Below are 21,596 nucleotides of genomic sequence, written 5' to 3'. Positions count from 1 at the left end.
ATTTTATCAAAGTACATATGCAAATTGCTAATGTGGATTTTACAAATCCGCATACTAATCATCTATTTTTGCAAGGAAATTCAACTATTTCTATCAAGCATTCAAGCGCAACTACGAGTTGACGTACATTATCGGAGTACTTTATCCGCCACAAGCAATGAACCTCAAATCGGCATAAGATAAGTGCCTTCCTCTTATTTTTACGCTCTTACAATTTGAGCTACCGCCGATGCCATGACTATACATGTCTCTATAACCCTTAAGCATGCCTACAACATGTTAATAGCAACTTTACTACAAGTACATGGTACACACATACATGCTTAAATGCACTTTCATGTGACATGCATCTAGAAACTTGTGACACTTACAACTTAATTAAACATGCTCGGATAAACGACTTGCTCGGGTTACGACTCGCTTGGCTATCGAGTATGGCCACGACTTGCGCTTGGGCCACGCCTCGCATGCTCGCACAGCGCCTACACACTCAACTACACCCAACTTTCTCGAACAACCCAACTTTCTCGATCATGTCCAACATGTTTTACTTAAGCCCCAAGTTCACAAACGCTTCATTCTATGTCACCGGGCCTACTCCCACAAAATTACTTTGGACACCCATTACACTTGCCACTATCTATTGTGCATGTTATATGGCCATAAGATCCACATATGCAACTACCAATATTTTATATGTTCATACACATTAATGGAATATTGAGTTCTTCTACCATTTGTTGTTCGCAACAAAATGAATTCTTTTCGCATTCCATTAATACTAGCAGTAACCAATACAATAAGCATTCTACATATGCGCGTTTTTGTCTCATTGTGTAGGTTAAAAGAGTCCCTTCTCGCTTACAGAGCTCGGGGACTTGTAGGGGCTAGGTGCCTCTCGGACATTGTTTATGCTTGATGACTTCATGATTATAACTCCCTAACCAAGAAGCTCCTCTTACTCGGGGACTTGTAGATACCTCTACTAGCAAGGCTAGTTTGCTACCTCACCAAGCATAAACAACACCCTCATGGGATCCAACCGCTACTTGCATCTTGTACCCCTATGTTCAAGCTACGCTACGGTATCCGGAAGTCGCAAATCCGTCGCCAGGAAGCCACCTTTCCAGCCTTGCCAACATGCCCTCACAAATAGGCTTTCTAGACTAGAAATGGTGGTTGCTTGTCTCATATCGAAAACCATGTAAAGGAGATGGCTTCCTTCACCTATAAAAGGAATGCCTCCTCTCACAACTCAAACAATCCCATTACATCTCTTGTAATCTTGTTAGGCCGCAAGGCTCGACACACTAGTGCACATTCAAGTGGACGTAGTTTCTCGCTAAGGCGAGAAACGAACCACTATACATCCTGTGTCAGTCTCTCTCTCTCTCTCTCTCTCTCTCTCTCTCTCTCTCTCTCTCTCTCTCTCTCTCTCTCTCTCTCTCTCTCTCTCTCTCTCTCTCTCTCTCTCTAAAGCTAACTAGAGATCCCACGGATCACTAACGTTAACACTATCAAACTGATAAGGTAGCGGAATGTTATGACGTCCATTATGAGCGAATATGTCTCCTCATAATCAATCCCAGGGCGTTGAGAAAATCCTTGCGCCACTAGACGAGCCTTGTATCTCACAATCTCGTTTTTCTCATTACGCTTCCTTAAAAATACCCATTTAAATCCTACAGGTTTAACATGGGGAGGTGTGGGAACTACAGGCCCAAACACCTTTCTCTTTGTCAAGGAATCTAATTCGACCTGGATTGCTTCTTTCCATTTTGGCCAGTCATCTCTACATTGACATTCATCAACGGAGCGAGGTTCGATGTCATCACTATTTATAATTTCGGTAGCTACTGCGAATACAAATATATCATCGATAATAATCTCATTCCGATTCCAGATCTCACTGAAGCATGTATAATCTACCGAGATTTCTCTATTCTCGGGAGTGGGTTCAGATGTTGGAGCGTCCCCCAACGTCGTCTCTTCTAGGACAGACCCATAATCCGGAATTGTCTCGTGAGATGGATCAGTTGAGATCGCGATGTCTAGTGGATTGGTTTGTGCCAGTTTTACCCTCTTCCGGGGATAAGAATCCTTCGAACCTAGTGGTCTACCTCGCTTCTGGGTAGGGACATATGACTGGTTAACCACCATGGTCGTACCTCGTCCATTTGGGGCGACGTGTCCTACAGGGACATCTATCCTTGCAGGCATATTTGCAGAAGGTATATGTGATCTCGTCACTTTAGCCAGATCAGAGAAAGCGTCTGGCATATTTTGGGCTACCCTCTGTAGATCTAGAATTCTCCGCACTTCATTATCACATTGTGCGGTTCGAGGATCAAGATGAGACATAGTGGGGACATTCCACGTCAATTCACGTCGTTCATCAGGAACGGTAACGTTCTTATCTCCCCCTAACGGCGGGAAGACTGTCTCATCAAAGTGACAATCCGCAAATCTAGCGGTAAAGAGATCGCCTGTCAAGGGCTCTAAAAAGCGTTTAATGGATGGGGATTCATAACCGACATATATGCCCATCCTTCGTTGAGGACCCATTTTTGTACGTTGTGGTGGCGCAATTGGCACGAAAACTGCACACCCAAATACGCGTAAGTGCGAAACATCAGGTTCGTACCCAATAACCAATTGTAACGCGGAATAAGGTTGGGTGGCAATGGGCCTCAGTCGGACCAACATAGCTGCATGCAAAATTGCATAGCCCACGCAGATACTGGAAGCTTGGTGCGCATTACCAAGGTCCGTGCGATCATTTGTAATCTTTTAATGAACGCCTTTGCGAGACCATTCTGGGTATGAACATAGGGAACTGGATGCTCAACATTAATCCCAAGGGACATGCAATAATCATCAAATGATTTTGATGTAAACTCTCCAGCATTATCAAGTCTTATAGACTTTATTGGATAATCCGGGCGGTGAGCCCTTAATTTAATAATCTGGGCAAGGAGTTTAGCAAACGCAGCATTTCTTGTGGACAATAACGTAACATGTGACCACCTTGTCGATGCATCAACCAAAACCATGAAATATTTAAATGGTCCGCATGGTGGTTGGATAGGTCCACATATATCCCCTTGTATCCTTTGTAGGAAAAGGTTGGAGTCTTTTTCAGTCTTTGTATATGATGGTCTTACATTTAATTTTCCCAATGAGCATGCTTGGCATAATGTGTTACTATACACAAGATCCTTATTGGTAAGTGGATGCCCATGGGATGAATTTAGGATACGGCGCATCATACTTTGATCTGGGTGTCCCGAACGATCATGCCAAAGTAAGTAGTTGCTCGAATTGGTTAGCTTCTGGCTAGTTATGTGATTTGCCTCAATTGATCTTATGGTAGTCATGTAGAGACCACTCGAAAGGCATTTTAGCTTCTCCAATGTACGCTTCCGGCCGTACAAATTGGAGGTTATGCAAAGATATTCCACTCCTTTTTCCTCAGTTGTTTCAACGTGATGACCGTTGGCTCGAATATCCTTAAAACTCAATAACGTTCTTCTGGAACGTGGAGAATATAAGGCCTCATTAATGGTAAATTCAGTACCATTGGACAACATAAAATGGGCTTTGCCATGGCCCTCTATTAGATTGGACTGACCTGATATAGTTGTCACAGAGGTATGAGTAGGCAATAAGTTTGTAAAATACTTCCTATCTCGGAGTATGGTGTGCGTAGTAGCACTATCAGCCAGACAACAAACTTCCCCACAAGACATGCCTATTCATAAATTTAATTCAATAGATCACATGTATGAAAATAAATAACTTTATTGAATTAAACATCCAAGTATAACCAAATTATAAAACCAATATCCCAAAAATCACCAAAGATAATCCAAAGGAAATATAAACTATTATTCATAACAATAATATAGATATGGCACAAGTGCCTATTATGTCCATGTTCTCTAGTTTTCAATCCTCGATGTATCCATTGGCTGCTTGGAAATCAGTAATCTCCAAGGTGGTATCCATAGGAACTGACCCTTCCACAAGGTTGGCCTCTCGAGTTCCGCGTCTGGCGTGATACTCTCCTATCTCTTCATTTGTTGCACGGCAGGTGTGAGACCAATGGTCAGTGCATCCACATCTATAACATAGATTATGCTGATTCTGAGGGTGACGGGCCGGGCCAACATTCTCTCTAATTTGAGCTTGTTGGACCTAGGCATTTCTGTTTCCACCACGTGGGCCTTGTCCACGTCCTCCTCGACCCATTGGGCGATTACCTTGGTGGTCACAGTCATATGGGGCATTTCTGGGCCTATTTCTCCTTCCATGTCTCAGACGTTCAGGCCTCCTTCCCTTTCCACGACCTCGGTTTCTCCTTGCGCGATGGGCAATAGCATTTGCTTCAGGCAAAGGAACTGCTCTGGTACCGGTGGGCCTTGCTTGATCATTCCTCAAAAGTAAGTCGTTGTTCTTTTCAGCGAGCAACAAGACGGTGACCAATTCTGAGAATCTAGCAAAGTTTCTCTCCCTATATTGTTGCTGCAGGACCATACAGGAAGGAGGGAAGGTGGAGAAAGTTTTCTCCAATAGATCATCTTCTGTGAGCTCTTCTCCACAGAATTTTATGAGTGACCGAATCCTGCAGATTTCGGAGTTATACTCATTGACAGTCTTGAAATCCTGGAAACGTATGTTCTGCCAGTCGTGCCTTGCTTCTGGCAAGTAGATAGTCCTCTGATGGTTGAATCGCTCTTCTAGAGCGACCCACAGGGACCGTGGGTCCTCTTCAGCTAAATATTCCACCTTGAGTGCTTCCTCCATATGTTTCCTGATGAAAATCATAACCCTTGCCTTCATATCTTCAGGGGCGATGTTGTCAGCATTAATCGTTGATCTCATCTTATTTGTAGTCAAATGGAGCTTGACATCCTGGCTCCATTTGAGGTAGTTCCTTCCAGAAACTTCCAAAGCAACAAAGTCAAGCTTGTTGAGATTTGACATTCTCTACAAGGATTCAAAGGATAATTGTTAGTGCTATGGGTAATAATTTCCACAAGCAATCAATAAGAACTTCAGGTTCTATAACATGGTATGAAAATTAGGATTAAACATGTATGGTGAATTCATGAATGAAACTTCAATTTCCTTATATGACATTATCGAAATTACAGATTCGATATTCATGAAATGTTATATCTCAACCCTTTTGGTAACTCCAATTAAATACGACCAGGTAAGAGTATGAGGTTTGGGTGGAGCGAGGCTCTCTTAAGTACACAGCCTCATTGTATCTTGCCTAGACATCGCATCGAATTGGGTGCGCCTACTTGGAAAGATTCATAACCTTTCAATGTTATCGAAACTACGGGTTCGATACGTGTGAACTTCTGGTTCAATATTTATGTATGATCTTTTGGTTCAATATTTATGTGTGAACTTCTGGCTCATTAAGTACCTGCATTCTATTCATATATATTCTAGTGCAAGGAAATTTTTTTTAAGCCACTAAAATATTCATATAATTAATATGAGCAAATAGATAAGCAAGAAACACCACAAAATTATTATAGTAATAAACGCAATATACATTATTAAAATGAATAATGAAATAAGAAAGAATAAATTATGAAGTGATTGTGGTAATGAGCATAAATTACTATAGTAATTGCTTTGGATAGAAATCAATCAAAATCAAAACACGGATTAATCAATCACCAATTAATTGGCCTCAAATCTGCTTCTGGCAGAATTAATACTAAATAGTGTTAATACATACTAACTTTCCATAGTGGTATAGCGGACAACATGTTGAGTTGGTACCTATTTTTAGCTGGGTTCGAATCCCAGCAACTGCACAATCTGTTTTTTTTTGCTTTCTTGTTGAATTGATGTTACTGATATTGATTTGATACTACTGGACCAAGTACTAGAGATATATAGTTGCAGTCCATAAATTTTTCTCTTTTCTTTTCCAATCAAACAATCCCAAACACATGAACAAATATATACAAATATGTATACCAAGTAAATAAATCATGTAGGATTTGCTAGAGTTCATGCATTATGGTGATTTTTCATATTCAGTCAATAGGCACAATAAGCAAGAAGCATGAATATAAAATTAGGTTTTGGAAAACATTACTTGATGACGGATGGATGAATCTTCAGCTTATGTATGCAGAACTGAGAAGGTTGTCTTCTCAGCCAATCCAATAGTTATTCGCCTCTTCTGGACAGCTCTCACTTCGAATGGTGTACAGGTCTCAAAACAACTCTAATAGGGCTGAAATTTGGAGGGCAGATAGAAGAGGCAGAGACGAAAAACTTTGATGAAGGAAAAATTTTAATCTGAGGTCCCGATCAAGATGTTTCGAGGCATGCAAACAGGCTGCAGCAGGGGGTTTTTTTTTTCTTGGCTAGGGCTTGGGTTAGAGCTTTGTGCTAATAACGTGTTATAAAATGAAAGCAAAAGTGTTTCAGAAAAAAGAGAGAGTTTGGACGCATGGAGATAGAGTGTGTCTATTCATCTCACCATGAGGGGGTTTATATAGGAGTACATGATGTATACAAATAGGCAACGTTTAATAGCAACGTCAATTACTCTTATTCACAATTCTATCAATCACTAATCTATAGTGAAAGGCATATATGACTCTCCATCTATTTACATGATATTAGCCATAACTATTTACAACAACTGCAAGATAGCTAGGGTTGATCTCATATATGATGAATGTCTTGTTTTTGGTCATAGAGATCATTACATCTCATTTCTTTACCTTGTGTGTATTGTCCCATCTTTCATTAATCAATACTAACCGGGCTTTGGGGTGTTATAGAAATTAAAGATCAAAGAGACTAGAAGTACTGGTTGGCTATTAGTTACAAATTTACACGTGTATATCATTTCGTTCCTCCCAAGTGATTATGAAAGTTATGATTAATGGAGAAGAAGAACAGAGGAAAACCGACTAACCGATTGTAAATAACACAAACATCATCATTAAGCCCAAACACAGCTTAACTCTCGAGATTACAAGGCAGACAGACAAACTATTACATAATTAGGAGAAAAACAGCTGAAGTCTAGAAGGACGAACATCATTAAGGCCTAAACACAGCTCGAGACCTATGATTACAATGAAAGCAGACTAACAAACTCTTACGTAGCTAGAAAAGAAAGTAAAATACGATCTAAACTAAAACAAATATAAAAAAAAAACATCTGAAAGCTTCTCTAGTTGACAATGATCATCATCATCCTAAACCCTATAGCCATACCCAAATGCCTAAAGTCCCCAACCTTGGTACCCATAGTCATACCCAAATGCCCCAACAGATCCAACTGCTTGGCCTTGCCGATAGCCATACCCATATGCCCCAAAATGCTAAACTCCTTGGCCTTAGTACTGGTCGTCATCCTCATTATCACCACCACCACTATCACCATCATCATCAACATCACCATCACTATCACCACCATCATCATCTCCATCCCCTTCATCCTCATCCTCATCATCGTCACCACCACCACCACCACCACCACCACCACCACCATCACCAACTCCATCATCTTCTTCTTCATCTTCGCTAGAGCTAGAGCTAGAGCTAGACCTCCAGTGATCAGGCGGATAACCCTCTCTTCGAGAATTGTAGGCATCCATTACTCGGAGCCCAAACCTATCATGCTCCTCATTTACCCACTCACACTCTGTCCACCTCCCTCTAAATCCCATCACCAAGCCCATATCGGCATGGTCCCCCTCCGCCTGGAAAATCTGTCAAAGTAGGCCAAAACGGAGAAAATTAAATTCAAAACAAACCAAAAACAGAGAAATATCAAATATGCATGCATGATATTAAATACACTTACCCTTAGGTTTTGGCTTTCATCTGGGTTTTGCAACTCCAACTGAGTGGTGCAAAAGTTATCTTCTTCATCGTAGCAATACAGATTGTATAAATAGTCCACGTTCTGTTCGCAGTTGACCAAAAAAGGTCCTATGACCTCTACGTCCAAAATCGGAGTCGAAATACCACCGGCAATCGTGGGTTCCCGTCCCCTCCTCAAAATCCTTACCTTGCTAGTTAAGCCACATTCGGGGCATGCCACAACCAAGTGGTTTAATTTGCCGTCATCCGCATCAACAGCTGAATGGCTGGCCTTCAAATGATCAACATTCAGAAAATTCTGGCCATGATTGATGGCATCTAGTTCGCATGTGGTGCACCTTAGAGCAATGGCGTGTCCTAGATGAGGATCACTCCAAGTTTCATACATTCCACAGCAGACTTCCTCTTCTCCTTGCTCATTCAGACTGCGAGGAACAATTCGGATGCCTAAAGGCACATCCACCACGGAGTACATTAAGACATAGCGCTTTTTTAGAACCGTACTCGCATCTGAGTCTTGACTCCCTATCGCAGAATGTGCTGAGCCTTCACTCACAGTAGAATGTGCTGTACCTTGACTCATGGTTAATTAGGATGAGAGAAATCAGATGGCAAAACAACGAAGTGTATAGAATAAGAGACTAGCTAGTTGAGACGAGTGATTCTTTTTCACTTGTAGTCGGAGTTATACTGGAGAGTAGTTAGACACACTATCTTTGTGAGCTAGTTTTCTCCCATTTGGAGATATATATATATATCTGGCCTTCAAAGCATCAATTCAAAAGCAGTACTGGAAAGAGCAAGTACTTCTCGGTACTTCTGCATATAGAAAAAATGAGGACCACTTCTAAGAGTTGAACAATCTTACCAACTACACGATCAATATAATTTGGTAAAATAGTTGCGAATTAGTTAATAAGATAGAGAACTTCCCTTTCTACATGCTTAACTTCCGAAGAAACTAGAAGTTAGCTCAAATGACTCAATACACAAATCTTGTGTGATCGAGTCTGTGTTTCAGTTGTGTGATATCACCAATGTGTAATGATTTATATATCAGCTATCATAGGCTTATTACGTGTATTTAATGATTTATTTATTTAGGACTTTTTTTGTGTTGTGTATTATGGTCAATTAGATGTACTGGGACGCAGTTGATCGATGATCAATAAGGGTTCATAATTACTAGACTAATTATCATCGGTGTTCGATTTATGATTCAAGAGTACTTCGTATAGATTAATAAGACTGTAAACTATTTTATCTTTTCCTTTTGTGATCAGGTAAGTTGATCTCCAACAATTACTATTAAGAAAGCAACTATTATCTAACAGTGGTTCGAATTGAAGACTGAAGAGGCTTTATTTCTAGCAATGAAAATCAGTCGAACCACATTTCAGATAGACCTGCTCATTTTTATGCAACAATTTCTTCATATACAACAGTTGTGGGTATGTCTGTGAGGGCAGCACAGCCCAGTACGCAATCACTCAAATGGTAAACAAATTGTGGAGCACAACCAAAAGCCAAGCAAGCAATGAATGATCACTTTATTTCGATCTCAGGCCTAAGACGTACTTGGCTATACAGGCGCTGGCTATAGTCAATATCATTGCACCTGCACAACCATCAGCTATTGCTTGCTCAGTCCAACTGTATAACTTTATCTCACCGTAATTTTAATTACGGTCTGATACTTCTTTGAATTCTCTATAGCTGTGGTAGGTGTGGGGGGTTTAAAATTCTGTGAGATCAGCGGCATGTGCTAAGTACATTTAGAGTAGAATACTGGAGATATATATATATATATATATATATATATATAATGTTAAAAGGAGGGTCTTGTATTCTCATAAAGGGGACAACCCACTTTGTATCTGTTAATTAAGAAGTGGGGTTGCCAAATATTCATGGTACGTAGGTACCTATTGAGAAGTGAATTCTCGATGTCTTGTTTCTTTTAGACCAAATCCTAGCTGAGAGACATAATGGATGTTCAGACTTGGAGTCCTTTTTTTTTTTGCTTCATGCGTATAGAGAACCTTGCTATGGAGATTGAGGGACTGAGAGGACAGTACGTGGTGATCAACAACGGCTAGTTGCGAGTCCTTCTGAACATTAACTCATATAAGATCTTTGTGGCTCAATCCTAGAGAGTCTCAGAGAGAGCATGCATGGGTAGCTGGATGGTATAAAACCAAACCCTAGCTTCATATATATACCTCCTGCATTCTTCTTTTGCATTAATATATGCAGGCCTGTGCAAAGAAACTCAATCTTCAAGATATTCAACTCTTACAAGTACAACGATCTCGATCATTGCCATATTAGCCAGATATTTTGTTGCCAGATCTCGATCATTGAAATATTAACTAATTAGGTTGCCAAATCTTTGATGGTAGCTAAGTGCATATATTTAGGAAGAAAAATGGACAAAAGGACAGAACATGTACATAACATTCAAGAATTATAGAAACCCTTTGCACCCACGAGTGTATAGTGTTCTTTTTAATACTACAAGGAGTAGGGAAACAAAAGAGGTCGCTGGAACATATAATTGATCAACCAGAAGATCATTTGTACAGAAAAAATTGAATCAAACGGAGGGTGGAGTTCGATCATACTTCAGAACGTGCATGTTAACGTTATTTAAAAATGAAGGACCACGAACCATAACATATCTATGAATGTATGATGACTGTTTCAAATCTTATAAAGAACCCTAGCTAGTTTCCAGATTGTGGGAGAACTTGCCTCTTGAGAAATCTAGTAGGGAATCTTATGCGACAAGGATCATTGCAAGAGTGTCAATCGATCGAGAAAGGAACATGTAACTAGCTAGAGTTTATACTTAGTTTCTCAGATATGTGTGTGTGTACCGTGTACATCTATATGTACGTGCGTGTATCTAAATTTTATTTTCGAATCCTAGGTGTCATATTGAAAAATCAAATTCACTCAAGATGAAGATTTTGGCAGGTATATATATATATATATATCGATCAACCAAATATTGATTGAAGATGAAGAAGAGGATTCTACCTACCAAGCTTCACCCATTACTCAACATTACTCTTCTTGTACCAAGAAAAAATATAAATGTATCTCAATATAAAACCCTAAACTTTTTCTGACTTAATTAATTTCGCTGCCAACCTTTCTCCTATTTTCAAGAGATTTAATCCCATTTTGTACTTCTTCTGATGGATTTCTGCAGAAAATCATATCATAGTCCCCATTGGCCTCTTTATAATAGGTAAAAAAACTAAAGTAAATATCCGGCTAATTTATATGGCACTTAATTTCTACTTTCTCAATCTCTTCATTTCTTCAACTGGGGCCATGATGATCTGATATCTTCTGGGGAAATGGAATTAATTCTCCTGGAAAAAGGAGAAGATCTGGCAGCGAAATTAATGAATCAACTTAACTAGCAGCTTAATGGTAAGACCCTATTTCAATGGATATTAGCTAATTTTGAACATCTATTTGCATGCCATTTAATTTGTATTGTTGTACGGCTAGACTTGCCACAGAAGTGATACCATTTCAGTTTGGGATAAAACAAAAAGTATATATTCAAAATTCTAAATCTTAAACTTAAGATTAGTCGACTAAACAGATTCGATATTGGTCTTAATTCGAAAATCTCAATGAGATCTTTCTGGTGGTGCCTACAATTTATGTTAATGATGCGTGTATGTATAAAAATTTAGATTGATGTTGATGTTTACAACAATTAACCTTGAGAAGGGTAGAATAGAAAACTCAAAAGTCTTGAGTTATTAAAAACAAACACCAAAAAGGGCATATCAAATTTTTTTTTGCCAGTTTCCTATATAGGAAAATTTTGGCGGCTAATCGGCTGTGTGGTCCTTTGATTTGAATTGAGGTTTGGTTCCAAATATTAGCTCGATCATATAAAGATCTTTGAGGTACTATGATCGGGAACTTGATTTCACAAGTAAAGAACTATAGTTATTGATCAGAAATAACTATAACCCTAATAAGTTTTACATATGTACGTAGGCACGTATATGAAAATTAACTAGAAGCTTAAAAATAAGACCCTATTTCAATGGATATTGCCTAATTCTGAACCTCTATTCCGTGCCATTTAATTTGTTTATTCACTCAAACCAATTTTTAGCCTTTAATCATGCAAGATATACACTATTTACATGATCAAGTCTAAAAATTGACCCAAAGTGGGCATGCATTGTCACTAATTTATGAAGAAATTAAGGAATTAGTTTACTAATAGTTGTGATTGATCATATTAGAGAGTATAAGGGCATATGTGATTAAATTAAAAGTTGGGAAATACAGACAATTTCAGGCATAAAATTCAAGGAGGTAAAATGAACTTAACGCATAGTTTCTAATGTTGGACATATGCATGGTATACTACAACACTTTCGGTCCATGCTAAAACACTTTTATAATTAGCTCGTGATCAGGAATTAGTCCGAATTACGGTCGACACTATTTTAACAAAAAATATCTGGTTCACAATACTAAGTGGGGTCTGTCTTTAGGAAAATTCTAGCATATGTTGACGTATGCCATACATCAAGTTTTTTGAATATTTTAGACCTTTAGATTTAATTAAAAGTTGAATATATCTGATGGTCAGAAATATTCAATAGTGGTGACCTGCTTACCAGGTAGCCTTTATAAACCTTTTCTTTTTTTTTTCTTTTTCAAAATTCTGAATTACATATCTACAATGAAATTTAAAAAATAAAAAAATAAATTAAAAAAAAAAAAAAAAAACCTAAATTGAAAAAGAGGAGAAGACGAGGAAAAGAGGAAGAACGACAGTTTGTTCATGTACAAAGCGAGAAAGAACGACCACTACAATTGGATGTTTCAATCAATTTTCAGGTACGTAGAATCCTTCAATCATTAGAGGTTATTGATCAGATTAGGGCTATTGGTTTCTGGGAAGTGACGGCGATACTTTAATGATTGGATTAGATCCTCTGAATTTAGGACGTTGTAGTCTTTAATTGAGAGCAGGGACTTTTAATCCACGTACAGAGGAGGGAAGTAATGTTAGGCTGGAATTAAAATCGGGATTATTGAATCGAGGGGAGAATGAGAAAGGATAGAGCTTTATATACAATGATAAAACAGTTTCGAATTCATGAGGCAACTCTCGGCAAGAGGTCTTTATTCCCAGGCGATCAATGCCTTGAGTGGTCAAATATTGTTGCTTTTATATGTCCTGGCATGTAATTTCCCCAATTCCATGTACTGGCTGAGTAACAATCAAGAAAAGCAAGTTTATGTCACTTATAGACATTTGAGCATCACCGTTGTAAGGTCTACCTCTTGATATTAGATTTCTGTCATTCCTCACTTGTTGCTTGTTATTTTGCAGATGGTGTTGGAATTAACCCTCAGCAAAGTGCAGGTATGCCGATGCTTTATCTCTATTGCTCAAAATTTTAGCTGCATTGTATTTCCCTACCATAGCAACTTCTTCCTCAAAATTAGGCTTTGATATGACATAGTTCAATTTCCCTTGCCACAAAAGGAGTGTACCTAGTATCTTGAGAAAAATGGGTGCGCTATAGTATGATGGAAATGGTTGTTGCTACACATACCTACACCCTTTGATTTGAATACACAGACAAATATCTAAAGGTATCCAGGCTCAGTCTACAATCAGAAATCTCATTTAGCTGTTACAGACTTACAGTTAGCTTTTCATGGAGTCCACACAGACAATATCATTTATAATTTTCATACCCTTCACCAGAGATGATATCTTTGTATGATCCTACGCTAACATGTAGAAGAAACTAAGCTTTAAGCATTCACCTCTTCAGAGCATCAAATGCTAGTTCTTTCCCTCTACTATAAGTAACCTTCTGTGAAGTCGACTTTGATGCTTTACAAATGCCAAAAACATATCCTTCAGCAACTTAGTTGTCTCATACTCTTTGTATTGTTATTGGTTCAATAGATTACTTTGTATCCAAAAAAAATGTTTCTGATGGTTTCAACATTTGTCAAGCTGAGTGAGTTTGAAAATGTGCAACTTCTATTTACATAAAGAAGTGAGGAATGTTGAGTGGACTAGTCAAAAAGGTAAAGTTGATGAGTAATGGATGGATGAGCTATACTGCATTTTTAGTAAGCTATTGGTATTAGCCTAATGAAATCCTTAAAGTAAAACAGGGTTCTACCATTATGGGATTAGCACCTAGCTACCATATTACAGCTGAAAGTTTTACACAATAATTACACATGCAAGGTAACTGTCAAACTATACAGGCCCTTAGTTATAACAACAAAAGGCCAATACCAAATGTCCAAGTAGAGTCAATTATATAATCCATAGACAGTGAAACACAGATTAGTTTGTCATGGTTGACCAAAAAAAAAAGTATTAGTTTGACATTCTATACCCCTCCAAGAAAAATAGCACACCATATATGAAGTAGTTATGAAAATAACATAACGTTTTTCAAATTACTCCATTCTTTCGTTTTATTTTTGTAATATGGTTTACAATGAATTGACATGATAATATAAGCAACTTTAAACTATAATGTCATTTGTTTGGAGGTCATAAGCTCATCATGTCTGAGGTTTTCCACTTCAATCTTCACAATCACATGTTCGGTTAACAAGAGAGATGGAATAAATTAACAGCAACCAAGAACACCAGGTCCTACCAGCAATTTGAATCCAACTATAGCCATGAAAACGTTAGAAAGTAAAGCAGGTTTCAGCATCATTTTTTCTTTATTCTACCAGTCTGGCCCCAAGTATATGCTAGCCTCTACCACATTTTGAAGATTTAAAATGGAGTAATTCAGTTTTATCTTGTCAAACATAATCTAGGAGAATGGTCCGGGCTAGGAAATTAGACCAAACATAATGTCAATTGATTATGGTTTGTTAATACTTGGGTAATATTTTCTTTGTTTCAGGCATGGATGGATCGTGTGAACCTTCAATATATGATATTGGTTTGGTGTCCCAAAGTTCAATAAATGGAAGTGACTGTAATGAAATGCAATATAAGGGAGTTCGGTATGATAAGTTGTCTACAGAAGATCTTAAAGGGCAGGAGTTTAAGACTGTGGAGGAAGCTGAGTCCTTTTACAATGCTTATGCAAAGGCTATGGGTTTTGATGTTAGAAGCGACTACAAGAGATTAAGTATACGCATAACAGGGAGAGTCACTTCATTGCGGTTGGTTTGTTCTGCTCAAGGGAAAAGAAGAGAAGAGTACATTTGATTGTTAGAACTGCATTTCTTTGGGTGTCACTTTAGGTTTTGATGGTTTAACTTAACTGCTATGGATGATGACAAACTAAAAGCCTTGTTGATTAAAAACAAAAAAAATCTACTTGACATATTGCTTGATATCTGCATACAGTTTTCTTATTTACTATATTACTTGTTCTACTTAATATGTGCTTATTTTAGTTTTTTTCTTTAATAGCTTGTGCAAATGGGCCACGCTCGTTCACTCATAAATCTTTCTTATCTACCATATTACTTGTTTCAAGTTAATACATGCTTATTTTAGGTTTTTTCCTCAATAGATAATAAACAGCCTTTGTTATTGTAGATATTGTGTTTGTCAACCGCAAGTGTATAGAAGCTAAATATCATAATATTTTGCAAAATATTTACATAGAAACGTCAACTTGTCTATGACGTATATTTTTTTTTTTCATTTACCTATTTTGTTTGTAGACCACTTATAACATAGTACAATATAAAATGCCACACCTCCAATGGCTCTGTCCAACTCAAAATTACAACCATAATCCATGTATCTTAAATACAAACTAATGCTCAATCTCTACTAAAAAAGATATCAGCAAGAGAGATCGCCAGTTGCCTTGTATCTACTGCAGCTCAACCTTGATGGTTGTTACTCTCCTCTACTCGATCAGTTACAAACAATTCAACATTACTGGGCAAGAGCTTGCACCTATATTCTTTCTCACATAGCATTCTTACATCAGATACTGAGGAATGCACTTTCACATGCTCATATATTGTCCTGCGTAAGCTGCACCTATATTCTTTATCACCAACATATAGTCCTGATACATCAGAGGTAACAAAAATTAATTGCTTTGATTCTTTGAATTCCTCAGAGATACGAGTTTGATACATTTGAGGCTTTCTAGAATGTATCTCCCTAACATTCATTTTCATTTCACGGAGAAGAAGGTAGAGGAGGGATGTTACCATTCCTGTTGTACAGAAAACAATAACCTGATATGTAAAACATTAGGCCTCTACTAGATACAGTATAACTAATTATTTGAAACAAGATACTATAACAATATTAACCTTATAATCAGGTGACTGCCAGATATGCTCCTTCAAAAGATGGTGAACTATTTGAAAATGCAAGTCATGTGGTGCAACAAGATATGACTGCTTAACCTGCACAGCAAGTAGAGATGGGATCATGATGCCCATAATCATATCCTGGGTTTAATGAATTTTGAGACCAATTTCAAATTATCACAAACATACCAACAAAAATGCTGTAGAAACCAGCATTTTAGTTCAACAGAGATGTAAAAGCAGGACTTCACATATTATCCAAAATGGAAATTAGTCAATTTACCACAACTGGTCAATGTTCAATACCTTAGCATGAGTTTCCACACAGCCCAATCCCACTGTATCAATGAAAGCATGATCTTTTTTCAAAACAAGTTGTTGACCACGAGACGACGTTGACGCCAAGGTTGTACCTCCGTATGAGCCACGAGGCGCCTTCAACTTGGTGCGGCTTCAGCGTCGCCATCACACCGAGCTCTTCAATCTACAAATTTGATCGAAGCCTTGTACCCTTTCAATTTCTGCTATAGAATCACATTCAAAAACCAAAGAAATAACCAAAATTAACTCCAATTTACCGAAAATAGACTGCAAACATATACCAAAAAGCAAGAAATACCTAACGAGCCGCAAGATTTCAATTACTAAACAGAAATCGAGTGCGACAAGCAACTGATTGCTAAGCAAGAAGTCGAGAGAGCAAGTGAGATTGGAGGAGGTTTGGGGCTGAGGTGTTAGGTTTTTTGATTTGGGTATTACGGATTTTGGGCCAAGATTGGTTTCATAGAAATTGAAGCAGGATGTGAGAGGCTAAGAGAGAAGGATGACGAAACGGATGGCGAAGATGGATGGCGAAGGTACAATTCAGATTTGGTTGTTGGTGTTTGGTATGTTTTTCGATCTAGTTTTTTAGGGTGAGAGCGACTAGAGGAGAGATGAGGAAGTAAAAGATAGAGAAAGAAGAAAAATGACAACAAAAGAAGAAAAAAAGAAGAAGCAAATAATCTGAGAGCCAAAGATTAACTATGGACCAAGATGGAAGAAAGAAGAACTAAAAAGGATGCTGGAAGAGAAAGGCAAATAGAGAACCCAATCCTCAGTTCGAAAAAAAAAAAAAAAACTTAGTTCACTTTTTAATACTTCATTATTACAAGTTTTCAGAACCACTTTACTAATAAAACAATGAATGTGTTGCTATAATAGTAAAACTTCATATATTTAAGTAAATTTGTGGTGAGTCCTTTATGGTGTAATAAGGTTGTCTATTTTGTAATTACTGTCCTTTAGGAGTTATTTACTTATTTGACAATGTTTTTTCTAGATTTTACGGCAATTGAGGTCCAAAGTAATAACCAAGGTTGTATTTGTGGTAATTCTTCAATATTACAAGTTTGACAACGAATTGTTGTAGAAGTAGTAATCAAACTCTTATTTGTGGTAATTTTTTATACTACAAGTCTGAGAACCATTTTACTAATGTGATAACGAATTGCTATCAAAGTGGTAAAACTTTATGTATATATTGTAAATGAGGCGCGAGTCCTTAATTGTGTATTAAAGTTCTATATTTTGTAATTAATTCTTTTCTTGTGTAAATCTCATCATCCGTGAGAGAATTATTCGTTTGACAATGCATTTTACTATAGATTACAACAATTGAGGTATAAAGTGGTAATTATGGTTGTTTTTATGATAATTACATGAAATATGATCCATTTACAAAAAAAAAAAAAACGATCCACTTACCAATGCTACAACAAATGATTTGTTTATATGGTAAATAATCATATTAGACCTAAAACTTTTCAAGTCCTTATTCTTGTAATCCAGTTGTTCTTTTTGTAATTAGAGTCCTTTCTTTGGTAAATTATATCATCGATGAGGCATTTTACAACAAAAGACCACATTGGACGTATTTAATGATAATTATAGTTGTAATAAAAGTAATTACTATATTTACGACATTCATTACAAGTTTTTGAACGATTTACGTACAAATAAATAAATGAGTAATTAGTATGGTAATTTTTTTTTTTAAGTACACATGTCAAATTATAATTGGATAACTTGTTGACCTGTACAACAGGTTTTACCAACTAATTTAATTTAATATATATTAATTAAAAAGTTGATGTATGACAAACATCAACACACCTTAAACTTCCCCCTGTCTTTATAGTTTGTGAAAAATATAAGGTAGATTCATCTAATCCACTCATACATGTAGCCTAAATATCTTTTGGCTTAATTGTATCAATCCTTCGATAACTGTTTTCTTCTATTGTTGCTTATTATCTTATACTCCATTATACATATTCCATTTGCAAGCTTAAAGGGTTACTCAGTAGAGATATTAATTTATGTTGTAGATGAATCAACTGTAGTCTGAGCTAAGGCTTGCTCGGTCTTTGATAGCTGAGAGGGATACTGAATAACTGAAATCCAGTAAGTTCGAATGAACAACAGGCAGGTCTCTTTAAAATCATTAGAAATATTTCAATGTTTTCTCGAGAACCTGAAATTTCTGCTAATTGATCCCACATTTTTATCCCTTTAACTGGAGTATACTAATACTTTAACAGTACCGTGGAGGAGAATGAAAGATTGAGAGCTATATTAAGAGAATGGAGTACCCGAGCAGAAAAGATGTTGTTATCGATCTGTACTATACTTTAGGTGGATGACTATCAACTTTGAAAAATCTACAATGTTTGCCGACTTAAATTTTGTAATTCAAGATATTAAAGCTTAAACGAGCATTAGAAGCTGAGCGGATGTCCAATCTTGAACTACAGGAGAAGATCAACTCTCATGATAAACCAATTACAGACGTCAGCTGAACCAACCAAGTAGCTTCGAGCTTGATCACTTTTTGTAATCTTGTATCTGTTTAGTTATTTAGATTAGATAACAAAAGTTAGGAAGGAAAATGGATATGAGGAACAAAACATGCACATAACATTTGCGAAGAATCTTAAAAAGATCTCGGACTTCTTTTTCAAGTAAGAAACCCTTGCATCCAAGAGTTTTTAGTTTCCTTTACTCACTCGTGTTAAGGTTATTGAAGAAGAATGTCAAGGCTAGGTCAAACAGATTTGTCTCAGACTGAAACACGTGTCGGTGCATAAGGGGGAATCTTCAGCTGTTACACGGTTACTCATTAAAAAAAAAACACTAAAAAAATACAAAGAAATTTATGTTAAAGAAGTATATATGAACCTGCAAAATTACCAGAGAAAATATCAACATAATTAGATTCTTCTTCTTCGCGCTTTCGTTGTTTGGCTATTAGTTCTTCATTCTTTTTCTAACTTCATCATCATCAAAATCCTAGCAGCTCGGAACATACAGTTGATCAACCAGAAGATCATTTATGCAGAAAGAATTGGCTCATATTTATGAAGGGTGAAGTACGGTCATACTTCAGATACATGCATGATAACTCTATTTAAAATTGGAGAACCACGAACCTTAACATATCTATGAATGCATGTATATGATGACCGTTTCAAATCTTATAAAGAACCCTAGCTAGCTAGTACTACATTGTGGGAGAACTTGCCACGCTCTTGAGTAATCCATCAGGGAATCTAGTGCGATAAGGATCATTACAACAATGTCAATATATTGATCAAGAAAGGAACATTTAATTGTTACTAAAAAAAAGGAACACACCTGATATGATAGATAGGAATTGGGGAAGAAAGAAAGAGGGGCTCTGAGAATTTTATTAGATACAACCAAAAAAGAAAAATTTCCTAAGAATAATCGGTTCACCTTACATAGGTTTACACAATCTGCTAGCTAGCTTGTGCTTCAATTTGGGTTAATCTTAGTTAGTTGGTAAACTTGCTATGCACATGCATGCTTAATTAGCTCAGCTGTAAGGCAGTGACATCTACTAAAACTCAGTTCGTCTAGTCATTAGGGTTCATAATTACTAGACTATTAAATTATCATTGGTGTTGGATTTATGCTAGCTTCAAGAATACTTCGTATAGTAATACACGACTGTGAAGTATAAATGCCGTAGCCTTTGCATCCGAAACTGGAACTGCAAGATGAAATTAGCTATAGCCTATGGTAATGAAATTAAAACAATCTCAAACCACATACGTGCGTGATTGACTTTATCTTTTTCTTTTGTGATAAGGTAAATTGGCCTCCAACGATTAATATTAAGAAAGCAATCATTATCTAACAGTGGTTCGAAACTTCGAATTGAAGAGGCTTCATTGCTAGCAATGAAAATCAGTAAAACCACAATATTCCAGAGTTTGTCAAATGCAACAAGAAAGGTATAAAACTAGAAACAAAACGAAAGATGGTTTACCTTTAGGAAATCCTGCTTCTTTTTTTTCTTTTTTATTGGGGCAAAGTGTCTAGTCTGTTTTTGAATATTATGGGAAAACCCAAAAGACCAAGAGAGATATAGAGTCTACTTTTTACCTGTTTATATAAATATAGTTTATGACCTAGTCTGCTCATTTTTATGCAACAAGTTTCTTCAAATACAGCAGTTGTGGGTATGTCTGTGATGGTAGCACAGCCCAGTACGCAATCAGTCAATCACTCAAATGGTAAAAATAATAAAAAATAATGAATGAATTAATTATGAAATACAGTCGGATATATACTTCTTTTTTGAGATTGATCCGACTGATGAGAGTTACCCCAGTAATTTTATGACTAATGCAGCATCATTTCCCAGAATTGCACTGGAATGGCAAAGAAAGAGCAGTTGTGCGTCTTGGGCAAAAAGAGAAATCGAGAAGCAGAGAATCAAGGAAATGGAAGTGCTTAATTAATGGTCAAGGGAGCTCTGGTAACGGGCAGAGTGGGTTTTGTGTAAGAGTGAGATTAATACTATTTAAGAGTGCCTTGATGGGATGGTGTCATGGGGATGGGTAGGGAGTCCAGATTGTAAAGATCTAGATTTGTTGAATGGGGTTTGGTAGAATGTTAGAGGGATGAACTTAAGATGAGAAAAGCTGGTGGTCGTGTGTTAAATACTGGGGTGGTTGTAGCGACTAAGGTAGGGAGGAAGATACACTCACGGGAACTGAGACATGCTCAGGGAGAGAAAACTTGGATTTTGTTTTCACAAAGATAGATGTTTTCTTGTACATACAAGAGCATGCAGATACCTTATGCATGGAGGAAATAGTTGCGGGAGGGGAAGTACGTAGTCAGAGCTCGCTACTTTTATAACAAAGTCTCTCTCTCTTTTTGAATGAGACCACTGATCATGTGAGTCCATTGTAAATTGTAATTGAGATATAGGGCAATACCGCAATAGTACTATTTTTAAATGTTATGGAAAGCCATAATACTAATGTACAATTGCGTATGAATAATATTATTAGCCTATTAGGTCATCTTCGGCC

At 37.2% G+C, this 21,596-nt stretch overlaps 1 protein-coding gene and 1 long non-coding RNA gene across 2 annotated transcripts; both read right to left on the bottom strand.

Moving 5' to 3' along the window:
- Positions 1-4,197: 4,197 nt before the first annotated feature.
- Positions 4,198-4,986, bottom strand: LOC112183600. The gene has a single exon (XM_024321973.1). The coding sequence runs from the start codon at positions 4,984-4,986 to the stop codon at positions 4,198-4,200; it is 789 nt and encodes a 262-aa protein (XP_024177741.1).
- Positions 4,987-16,043: 11,057 nt separating this feature from the next.
- LOC112186052 lies at positions 16,044-16,588 on the bottom strand. The gene is made up of 3 exons (XR_002930610.2): positions 16,516-16,588; positions 16,210-16,305; positions 16,044-16,131 (listed from the first exon to the last, which is right to left on the bottom strand). It is a non-coding gene; the product is annotated as an uncharacterized LOC112186052 (long non-coding RNA).
- Positions 16,589-21,596: the final 5,008 nt, after the last annotated feature.

Source organism: Rosa chinensis, chromosome 2 (assembly GCF_002994745.2).
Source record: "Rosa chinensis cultivar Old Blush chromosome 2, RchiOBHm-V2, whole genome shotgun sequence".
NCBI lineage: Eukaryota > Viridiplantae > Streptophyta > Magnoliopsida > Rosales > Rosaceae > Rosa > Rosa chinensis.
This window is presented reverse-complemented; position numbering and strand designations above follow the sequence as displayed.

Bases quoted from the DNA above. Each gene is read 5' to 3' on its own strand.
- LOC112183600 (XM_024321973.1), bottom strand. From the start codon at position 4,986: ATGTCAAATCTCAACAAGCTTGACTTTGTTGCTTTGGAAGTTTCTGGA.